Source organism: Schistocerca nitens, chromosome 1 (assembly GCF_023898315.1).
Source record: "Schistocerca nitens isolate TAMUIC-IGC-003100 chromosome 1, iqSchNite1.1, whole genome shotgun sequence".
Lineage (NCBI taxonomy): Eukaryota > Metazoa > Arthropoda > Insecta > Orthoptera > Acrididae > Schistocerca > Schistocerca nitens.
Genome location: NC_064614.1, coordinates 430684425 through 430696300, shown reverse-complemented (window position 1 = coordinate 430696300; position 11876 = coordinate 430684425). Strand labels below are relative to the sequence as shown.

At 43.8% G+C, this 11876-nt stretch overlaps 1 protein-coding gene across 1 annotated transcript; it reads left to right on the top strand.

Annotated features, from left to right (window-relative positions):
- The first annotated feature begins 250 nt into the window (after window positions 1-250).
- LOC126252216 (uncharacterized) lies at window positions 251-9250 on the top strand. Its single transcript, XM_049953124.1, has 7 exons — window positions 251-322; window positions 424-571; window positions 1355-1456; window positions 3031-3168; window positions 3347-3541; window positions 5138-5294; window positions 9169-9250. Exons 1-7 carry the CDS (start codon window positions 251-253, stop codon window positions 9248-9250), a joined length of 894 nt encoding a protein of 297 aa, XP_049809081.1.
- Window positions 9251-11876: the final 2626 nt, after the last annotated feature.

Genomic DNA, 11876 nt, shown 5'->3' with positions numbered 1-11876 from the left:
AGAATTATCCTAGAACGTTCTGCCTGGCTGACCGAAATTTCCTTATGTCACACAACTACTTAAATGAATTAAAAATGCATGAGCAGAAAGAGATAAGTGTGTTATATCCAGAACTTTGCGTAGGTCTGTTGAGATTGCTAGCGTAGCCTCAATCTTAAGGTGACCACTCGCGATAAGAGGGAACTCCCGGTCCACGCCGCTGTTCGTGGGCCTCAACTACCACGGAGTGTTCGCGCTGGCCGCCGACCTCATGCTGCTGTGCCTGCTCTACTCCATCTTCCTGCTGCCGGAGACCACTGCGCCCTATACGCCGCCTCAAGACGTGAGTTGCTGGCCTCGAGATGAACCGAGCTCCCACTGTAAGTCATACGAAATTGCAACAGGATTAGCGAAAACTGACGGAAACGTGTTTCGTGTGCTCAGGAGAGCTGCGGCTGCTGCAAGGGGATCTTCCGCCCCCAGCTGGTGCGCGACGCGCTCAAGACGTCCCTGATGAAGCGGCCTCACCACGGGCGCTCGGTCATCCTCATCGTCATCTTCGTGCTCGTCACTGGTGTCCTCATCTCCCAAGGTACGGCCAGTCCACACATTCGTCATCGAAAGAAAGCTACGAACCTATTTTTGTTACAGCAGTATTGGATCTGGCAACGAACACTATCGAAGAGAATTTCCATATGGCTTTGAAGTTAATTTTTCCATATAATTTCAAGCTCGATTCAGCAGATACGCACCAGCTCTACCTTACTGTTGAAAGTTGTTCGGGCCGTTAGGCTATTCACATGGAATTCCTACATAGATGTCTACAAGGTCGCAACGCAAAAGTACTTCGTAACAAAGGAATAATGTATACAGGGTTTCGTGAACAGTGAACATCATACAGTCTAAAAAAAATGTTCAAACTAGCGTTCCTTGTAATACAGAAGAGCCCATGAAAGGGATTGTCTCGAATCAAGCCTTCTACGTACTCTCTTCTTCTGGAGGATGTAGCACTTCCCTAACTATGCTTACTGTTACCTCGTTATCTCTTGACGGATATTTTTTTGTGCGTCTCTTCTCTTACTTTTCGTCCATAAGTTTCCAAGGAGTGGTTTACTTCGTTTAGCTATGAATTAGTGGAGACTATAGAGGCAGATGACTGAAATACAATGACTAACTTTTTCAATCACTTGCTGTCGTATTATCTGCGGGGTGAACAGCTGTTCAAATTATTTCCAACGTTTTAGTATTGCGATTTAGTAATATTGCAAGAAAAGATTAATTATACAGAGACATTTAATTAAACAAGCTCAGAAACTCGTGTCGGAAGCAACATCGTATAAAATACGAATCGTAATACTGTGTTATATGTTTTCAGGTGAAGGCGTAGCCAACTACCAGTTCGTGAACGCCAAATTCCATTGGACGCTGGAGCAGAACCTTCTATATGGATTCTTCAACCATGGGACCTCTGTTGTTGGTGAGACATTGCGCGTTGCTTCTGCTTCCACCTACGTCCTGAAGTATTTGCTATTCATTTAAGAGAAGATTAAATACAGTTAACACTAAAACTACTTCAGTTAACATAATCGTAGATTGATCTGAAAATAGATTTTCCTCTCAATGGGCTCAAAGCGGTACTAAGTGCGATAGTTGTCCGGATAAACCATATGCATGAGGAATTCTATGTGCACTGTCGAATTCATGGGTTCTGCTTAGTAACACTATGCGGTTTCGTTTTCTACTTAATGAGTTTTATTTTATAGTGTTAAAATACTCTGAGTAGAAGTGGTGTTTATGTGAAACTTGTGGTGTCACCGCCAGACACCACAGTTGCTTGGTGGTAGCCTTTAAATCGGCCGCGGTCCGTTAGTATACGTCGGACCCGCGTGTCGCCACTATCAGTGATTGCAGACCGAGCGCCGCCACACGACAGATCTAGTCTAGATAGGCTCCCTAGCAGTCCCCCCAGTTGTACAGCCGACTTTGCCAGCGGTGGTTCACTGCCTCCATACGCTCTCATCTGCAGAGACGACAGTTTAGCATAGCCTTCAGCTACGTCATTTGCTACGACCTAGCAAGGCGCTGTATTCAGTTACTATGTATCCTGAACAGATAATATTGTGAATCATGTACCGTCAAGAGCGACGTTCATCATTAATTGATTAAAGTTAAGTATCAAACTGTAGTGTCGGCAGACTTGCCAACACTACGTACACTAATTGAAAGAGGCGGCCAAGATGCACGCGCTAACTCACGAAGGATGGAGTGAGGTCTGAAACAGGATACGTAATGAATGCTATAAAGAAAAGTACGTAGCTTCTGGACTACTTAACTTTAATCCATCCTTTGTATACATCGTTCTTGATGAGACATCTGGAGATTGTGGCGATACAAGTGATACTTTTTAGATACAAGCTATCTAAGGCTAATGGCGCCTTGCTAGGTCGTAGACATGGACTTAGCTGAAGGCTATTCTAACTGTCTCTCGGCAAATGAGAGAAAGGCTTCGTCAGTGTAGTCGCTAGCAAAGTCGTCGTACAACTGGGGCGAGTGCTAGTCAGTCTCTCGAGACCTGCCGCGTGGTGGCGCTCGGTCTGATCACTGACAGTGGCGACACACGGGTCCGACATGTACTAATGGACCGCGGCCGATTTAAGTTACCACCTAGCAAGTGTGGTGTCTGGCGGTGACACCACACAAACTACTTAAATCCGCTTTCTGAATTCTAATTCCTTGTCATGTTCCAGACCTCACGTCAGTATAGTTCTTCCCTCCTCACGCCAGCCTGCGTGAACTAAAACGCGTGCATTTCGGCGTACACTAGTAAGACGGTGTTGGCTCTTCTGCCAACATAACAAAACTGATTTCAAGTTTTGTTGCAAGTAGCTGTAGAACAGATTGTCCTTCAGTAAGATTATAAATATTCGGCATTCCTATATTTTGTATTTAGTTTACGTTCACCATGCAATGATCGACATAGATTTACACTGCGTCGCTCGATCGATGAACGAGTGAGTTACTGTTTCAACACGACACGTACCGTCTTTGCAGGTACCTTGGTGGCCGTGACGGTGTTCGTGCGGTGGCTCAAGTTGGGCGACGGCTGGATAGCCCTAATCACCTTCTCCTGCAAGATCACTGCCTCCATAATTTACGCCATATCGCCAGAGTCGTGGTTCATGTTTCTGGGTAAGTTGTCACCTATCCTGCGAAATTTTGTTGCCTAGAGTTGTTGTGTGGTGTCATTAACAATAACCACTTCCCCGACTCTTTAGTCTATACTATTCCAATGTGTACGTCATGTAGCTTCCTTCTCTACGTTGCGAACTTTGTATGTTGTTTTGTGTTTCTTTGTATTATTATGCAGAGTATATTCAGAGAAAGCATCGTGCAGCTGTATTCTTCGCCATGGCCACCACTCCTCCACTCCGGCTCTACAGGTCTCCTGCCAGTGAAATGTGTTCTGATTGCTTTGCAGGCGGAGCTATCGCTTCCTTCGGAACGCTGATCTGGGTTCTGGCCAGGGCAATGTTGACGAGACTGGTCGCCAAGGACGAGATAGGTGAGTGCAGTTCAGAAACACTCTCCTTTATAGCAGTGGATTATAGTGTCCTGCTTAAGGTTAAGACAACATGACAAGAAGAGCGAAAAACCAGTGAGAAGACATCTTTTATGAATACGAACCTGGAACGTCAGAAGACTGTTGCGTAAGCTACAAAATCTGAATAGAGAAATGCAATCGCAGGAACTAGGCCTAGTAGTACCTAGGGAACTGTAACGAAAAGAAAATAACTTTATGCTACAGATAAATATAGGGCAATATCAAGACCAATAGAAAATAATATGTAAAGATTATGTTATACCTAGGAATAGGCACAGACTCAGATTACAGTTTAGTGCCAGGAGAGGTAACAAATCTTCAGGAAAGAAGTCCTCCTATTTGGAGAAAGAAATTTCTGTGATATACTTCTGGAGCGCAGTGTTGTATTGAAGTGAATCATGATTTGTAGGACAACCGCAAAAGAAGAGATCGAAGCATTTCAGACGTAATGCTACAGAAGGATGCAGCATGTTAAGTGTACTAATAAGATAAGACTTGAGGCTCTCAGCAGAACCAGCAAAGATTTGTGAAAAACTGTAGCCATCAGGCGCGACTGGATGACAGGATAAGTGTTAGGACATTTTACTACAGGGCGCCGTAGAGAGTAATAATTGCATTGAGAGCCATTGTTGACAAGTTGTACAACAAATAACTGATGTAATGAATGTAACTGCTACCTTGAAACGAAGACAATGGCACAGAAGGAAATGTCATGGAGAGATCCATCAAATCCATGCCTGATGACGTAAAGTAACCCAACGAACAATTCCCCGATAAGAATTACAGTTTGACATTAAAAAAATGTTATATATAATGACTGAGTCCTAACTCTAACTAATTCTCAATTGATATGTCGGAAATTTTGAAAGATTTACTAAATTTATGCAACAAAGTCAGAATAATCATAAGCGGGAAAAACGTAAAGAACCTGGAAATGTTAGAAGGAAATCACCATTTTACTTAGGAAGATCTACTTGGAGTCACCAAAGTGCGAGATAGAACACACCAGAAAGTATGTTATAAGTACCATTGTATTCCAGTGAATGAAGAGTATTTTGTGCAGAAATTATTACTTTGTTAGCTTTTTAATTCGTGTGGAAAACTGTGAAAATATGGCTTCCACCTTCTACTTATTTTTTATAGCCGTAATGACAGAATGCTGACACTCACAAATATAATTCTTGGTAGGACGTACTTCAAACGTTGCATGTATTATATATTACAATAAAAGGTAATAAAAATGTAATGGAACACTGAAATACCTTCGCAAAATATCCTTCGAGGAGTGCCACTGCTTCATGTAGTTATTAGTACTCGTACATTACTGTGCTTACCTAATACGGACATCTTCGATAACCACCAGATCACATTCAGTGTAGAATAAGTTAAGACAGAAGTATATGATCTAAGTCTACCCACTGACCGTATCCGATTTCAATCCTGATAAGATTGAGGAAAAATTTTCGTATTGTTACCTGTTTGGTGCGTAAGGTGTATATGTGGTTGCAGCGTGGAGAGACAGATAAACAGCGCCCCGTCCGTTTCGTGTGTCCACAGGCCAGGTGTTCGCGCTGGCGGTCACCCTGGAGGCGTTGACTCCTCTGGCGGGGCCTCCCATCTACAGCGCCGTCTTCAATGCATCCATCAATTCCTTCCCTGGAGCCTATCACCTGTTGTCCGCCGGGATCATGGCACTCGATCTCGCCGTGCTGCTGTGAGTATTCGTACACCAATATACCCTAATCTATGGTTATTGAAGATAGGAATAACAATATGTCATGTTTTCTGCACTGTTCACCTCATGGAACCACCGTGAAGTGGTGAGACTTTCAGAGGACGTAACTCCCTAAGCCATCTGTATTCGCCAAGTCAGTGGAGACGTAGATGTTTTCTCTGGAGTTCCAGGTTTGATTGAAAGAAGTGTTTACAAACGTCCTGCTGCGCTGAAATGCAATACTCTTGCACAGTCTTGGTGAACTCCATGTTGGAGGCATTCGTAAGACTCTTGCTTGCAGCATCATCTATGGAAGATAATTAGAAACAGTCATTTAAATGCTATGTGTGAAAATTAAGTTTTTGAAGCTGGAGGAACACCCGCATATACATATCTTGGCCAGTAGTAATTTGCTTTCGGTTGTAGCTGACAGTACCGTGTCAAGTAGCCGTGATTGTCTTACGTGTTAGTTTGTTGTGCTTTATTTCTTGAGATAATGATGACAATGCATGTGGCTAGGCTAGATGCACCAGGTACGGGGAGCCCAGCCACCTGATGCAAGTCTTTCCAGCTGACGCCACTCAGAGGATAGATACCATCAGCAAAACGAGATGATTCCCATCGCTGAATTCTGAAAAAGCGTCACAACATAAATCTGTCTCATGGGGAGAACAGTGACAGAGTTTTGAAGTAATTGTGAACTTCCAAACTTATAATTCATCTATTTCTCATGTCAGGTACTAAAAACCTTATGTTGTGAGACATCAGGGAGGCAGGCATAAAGCGCACTAAATCCTAATCCTCAGACATTCCACTCTCTCTAGTCAGAGAGCTTCCTTTCTGTGGCATTTGCTGTCGTTGGCGGTATCCTCCCAAATTATTGGCAATAAATTTTGTGTATATTTCTCTAAAATATTCTCTCTCTTTATCTCTCAATCCACATCCCTCTCTTTTCTGTATTTCTCTCTCAAAAGCATGGTTTCTCTCTCGCACAGTGAGTATTGTTTTCTGTTCTTGGAACGAATTTTTCTCTATGTCTCACTTCATTTAAGATATCTAGATTGAAATATACACATACGTCTCCTAAACAGAATCAGTCATCAAGATGTCAAGATGTAACAATGAATAATGAGTGAGTACTTAGAACGTAGGACATACCACACACCGTTACATATTATAGACACGTCTTTCACTGAAACAATGAAAGCAAACGAATAAATCATAATTACATAAATTCTCTACAACAAGTCAGCAGAGGCGAAGGGTCCATGGTGTCAAAATACTCCGAATACTTCCGCGGCTAGCCTCTGAAATTTTGATGGTGCATTTCAGATTCACTCCGTAGGGGTGTTACGGGTGAAAGTGCAAGTATTTCTGTTGATGACAAGAGAGTGTAACGATCAACATTAGATCAGTACTTCCTTCATTCGTAGACAATAATTGTAGCTATCATGAGTAGCACGTTTATAGGCTGGTTAGTATCACCAACCATGCCTGGCACAAGCAAACCCTTGTTTATTTCCTCCCGGGTGGCAGGAGAGGTATTGATGCGTGTGTGTGGTGTCACCGCCAGACACCACACTTGCTAGGTGGTAGCCTTTAAATCGGCCGCGGTCCGTTAGTACACGTCGGACCCGCGTGTCGCCACTATCAGTGATTGCAGACCGAGCGCCGCCACACGGCAGGTCTAGAGAGACTCCCTAGCACTCGCCCCAGTTGTACAGCCGACTTTGCTAGCGACTGTCTACATTCGCTCTCATTTACACAGACGACAGTTTAGCATAGCCTTGAGCTACAATTGCTACGACCTAGCAAAACGCCATATTCAGTTACTATAAGTACTATCTTCAAGAATGTATTCTGAACAGATAATATTGTGACTCATGTACCGTCAAGAGCGACGTTCATCATTAATGGATTAAAGTTAAGTATCAAACTAATTATGTCCGCTTTCTGAATTCTCATTCCTTGTCATGTTCCAGACCTCACGTCAGTCTAGTTCTTCCCTCACGCTAGCCTGCGTGAGCTAAAACGCGTGCATTTCGGCCTCCACTCGTAACACGGTGTTGGCTCTTCTGCTAACACAAAAGTGTGCATGCATGGACTCATGGACGCAAATCGGACAGTCTATACTGACCGGCATAGTCCGCTGTCCGGCGCAGATACGACCGCGCAGAAAATATTGTGTAGTAAATTATGTGATGTGATTGGTGGAAATTTTAGATGCAAAGAAAAAACAACTAACACTTTCACGTGGGTATATGTTTAGGTACCAATGATTACAGTATCTCTATCTATACCCCTAATACAACGTATAAACTGCCGGCAAGAAAATGCAACAGCCTGGAGGACTAGGCTATTTTATTGACAAGCAAGGTGACAGGTACTTGTTGGTGGTAGGAGTATATGATAGCGAATTGAGAAAAAATACGACGAAAATGTAACAGTAAAGTGTAGCCACACAGTCACATCAGTTCACACTGTACCCGCTTGTTACAGCAACGCAAGCTTGTCTTCTCACACGTAGAAGATCCTATAGGTGGCGAATGACGTCCTGCGATAGACTCTCCCAAGGATCTTTTACCTTTTGTTGCAATTAAATGTGTGAGTTGCCGTTTCATCGTGTTCTATACCTGTTCAGTTGGTGACAGATCTGGTGATCTTGCTGGCCAGGACAGTTGTTGCATGCCAGAAAGACCACGTTGCCTCACAGTATCCGTTTGTGGATGTGCATTTTACTGCTGTAGAAGCACATCATTTCCTGCCCAAGAAACAGCAGCCTATAAATGTAACGGACACTGGTTACTTTCACCTGCAGAAACACAAAGTGTGACTGTCAGTTATAACTGACTCACACACCACGAATCTGGGGATGGAACTTGTGGACCAATGCAATCCAGAATACGCAGACCACCAGGTCTACGTCATACATGTGTATGTCCAGTACTCGCCCACAGAACCTACGCCCTTGAGTGAAGACAACAGAACGCCATTCCACTCTCCAGCCAACTCTTTCACGAAACTGGAGTATCTATGCGTGGCGGTGTCGTTGTCTCATTGATAGTCTGCGCAGAAGCCACTTGCTCCTAATTCTGCTGGAACCTCGTGTCACATCAGGTGCAACAAAAAAATGGTTCAAATGGCTCTGAGCACTATGGGACTCAACTGCTGAGGTCATTAGTCCCCTAGAACTTAGAACTAGTTAAACCTAACTAACCTAAGGACATCACAAACATCCATGCCCGAGGCAGGATTCGAACCTGCGACCGTAGCGGTCTTGCGGTTCCAGACTGCAGCGCCTTTAACCGCACGGCCACTTCGGCCGGCTTCAGGTGCAACAGGTGCCCTTATTTCATCCTCGGATGATGTTCAGTCGGCCATCGCTGCTCGCACAATGCGTCGATCCTGACGAGCGTCCGGAGCCTGATAAAAGGGCGTGGGAATGTTCCAAAGGCCACTGTTGAAAACAACGACACATCAGAGATTCACTGTGGGGATCTACCGATTCGTCCATCCAGCTCCCGTAGGCCCACAGTGCGATCCTACTCAAATGGCTGAAGTACGTACTCGTTAGGGAGACATGGTTGTACCCTGGAACGAATGTTTGAAACACTGTTTACCTCTAGTCTCGGCAATGTTACAGCCTGTAGAGTCAGAACAGAGCCTGCACACACAGGTATCCTGAGCGCCATATGATCTCCATGACAGTGACAAATGTCGCAGTGACACTAAAACGCACGTTATTATACCCTGGTGCCAGTGAACACAGTCCTTGAGGGCGGTGCATATTTTTTCCGGCAGTGTACGTAAACACATTTATACAAATGTGTAGATGTAGTGGATACGAGAGTTAAGCGCCTACTTTTTGCTGCAGGTTTGCTGTTTACCTAACCCGCGGAGCGAAGAAGGAGGGTCAGCAGCGGCAGGAAGAGGAGGCGACCCCGCCGCCCGCGTGAGGAGCGCGGCCTGCTGCCGGCCCGCCTCTCTGCCCGCTGCCTCCTCCTGAATCTCGCGGCCTGTTCCTGTCCGGGGCGCTCACAGCAGGCTCTCTTCGTTGCTCGGAGACCACAGCTGGGACGGCGATGGTTGCTGTGCAGTGACGCTGCTGGGCCGGCTTACAGATGGCTGCCCGAGTGCGACGTGGCAGAGCCATAACCTCTCTTGTGTTCTGCTGTCTCACAGCCTAAAACTCATTTATCCACTGAACGTTTCAGTTTATGAATGTGTGTATTTATACCTACAATTTATTGTACATATAATCATAATTGTACGTATATCTATTTCTTTTGATACAATTATTCTTCTTCACAAATCTTAAATCTTAAAACTCATTTTAAGACCGACTAGTTATTCATTACATAAATCGGTAGATACAACTCCAGTTTTTATAGAGATTTACGATTGTACGTATGTGTAGCGAATTTAAAAAAAAATACATGTGACATCTGTATAAATACATCGTTTAATAAAGTTTTTACTAATTTCTTTTCATAAAACACCATTTCATACATAAGAAAGAAGTTAGAAATCAGTATTTGCATTAACAGATCATCTCCGTTTTTCAAATTTATCATACAATAAATTTGTTCCCCCATTCAAAAACATACATTACAATCCAGATCCGCACAACTCTGCGAGTCTCCAACATCAGCACGTGCTCTTCTCACTTATGTCACAAACAGTAGAAAAATTCATAAAACGACAATTTGTAATTCGTAATACTGTGCAGAAATGATTAATCCTTACCCTGAGAGTACTGACTTACAAATGATGTGGCACTCTTTCGAGATTTCTACGATGTCACAAAACACTTTACAATCGAAGATAGATCAGCAACGAGACGAGAACTCACGGTCCTGCACATCAGAAAAAAATGTCGATGTGGATTAGTAACCCGCACGCGCATCCGTGGTAACGTCACAGTATTAGTTCAAAAATGGTTCAAATGGCTCTAAGCACTATGGGACTTAACATCTGTGGTCGTCAGTCCCCTAGAACTTAGAACTACTTAAACCTAACTAACCTAAGGACATCACACACATCCATGCCCAAGGCAGGATTCGAACCTGCGATCGTAGCAGTCCCGCGGTTCCGGACTGAGCGCCTAGAACCGCTAGACCACCGCGGTCGGCACACTATATTAGTCTTGCTTAACAAAACGTAACACTCTTAACATGCACTTAGTATTAGGAACAGAAATGTAGTAGAAACCGAAAATGAACAACAACGAAATATTAAATCCACAAAGGAATATACCATGTGAGATAGCCTACGTGCCAGTGATGGTAGCCTATTTGCCTTAAGGAACTCTTAATTGAGAGCTTATTGCATGATTCCCAGTTTGAGATAGTCTGGGCAAAGGTAAGCATTAAGGTATGTCACACACGGTAATAGGCTGGTTTTATAGACAACCTGCGTCAGTGACTGTAGTAGTACTAACGCATTTCAGAGTTCAACTGCAGAATACCATGAATAAGTTTCCTGATCATGCTGTTGTAATGGATTGGGGGGTGAGAGCGGGGAAGGGGTGAAGCTACACCTCGACATCTACATAATGCGAGAATTACGCACTTAAAACTGGTGCCGCAGAAACGAATTCCAGTGTAATAATCATTTTGAATGTCTTGTCTCAGAATTACTTGGAGCAGATAAGGCAATGTCTCAGACTTCATAACAATTAACAGACCCGATCTCTTCTAGCCAGTTAACGTCGAGTAGGCAGCCATCTGTGATAGCATCAGTGATTATGTGTTGTGTACATAGTTCCGTGTAGTCATCGCGTACACAACTTTCCCACTAGAGCGTGCCCCGCTAAGCACAACAGCGCAGGCGCAGCGCTCGTCCGTCTCCGCACTATGAGATGGCGCTGCCTTAGAGACAGACCAAATTCTGCTTCTGCTGATCCGCGTATTAATATGTAACGCAGCCAATGAGATTGCTGCTAACGTAGAACCTTTCCTCCTCGCGGATCACACTAGCGCAGTGATACCTGAACGCGCAAGGTATTATAACGAGTGTATAGACCTCCGATTAGTCAGTCTGCATTTGTCTGCTCCAGTCTGTACCAGTCTGCATTAGTCTGTACCAGTCTATAGTCACGTTTCAGTCTGCACCTAAGAAGATTATCATATTCCTGTACATAGCCATGAAGATAAATGTATACACACTTTGTCAAGTATCAGAGATATGTGAGAATAAGATTAACGTACCAAGACCAAAGGAACTTCAGATTGTCAATTGTAAATAGCATGCAGAATCAGGTTAGGTAAGGTTTATGCTTGTTACTATTTTAATAAATGTGTGTGAAAATTAATCAAGTTCTGTTTAAAGCTGGTCACCATCAATCCGCTACTCTAAGCGTGCAAGTGGCATTTCTATCGTCTGACCAAACGGTAGAAGATAAACACGCCACGATAAGACCACGAGACATATTGCTGTCACTCGCCTACTTCGTTAGGGCGACAAGTCAAATAATCTGATGGTGTGTGTACCGAAGGTCTTACAGTACGCACACCACATTATGAGTATTACAAGAAATGTTAAGAGAGGTAGGAAAAAGTGGTTGGCAAGTGTGACAAGAGA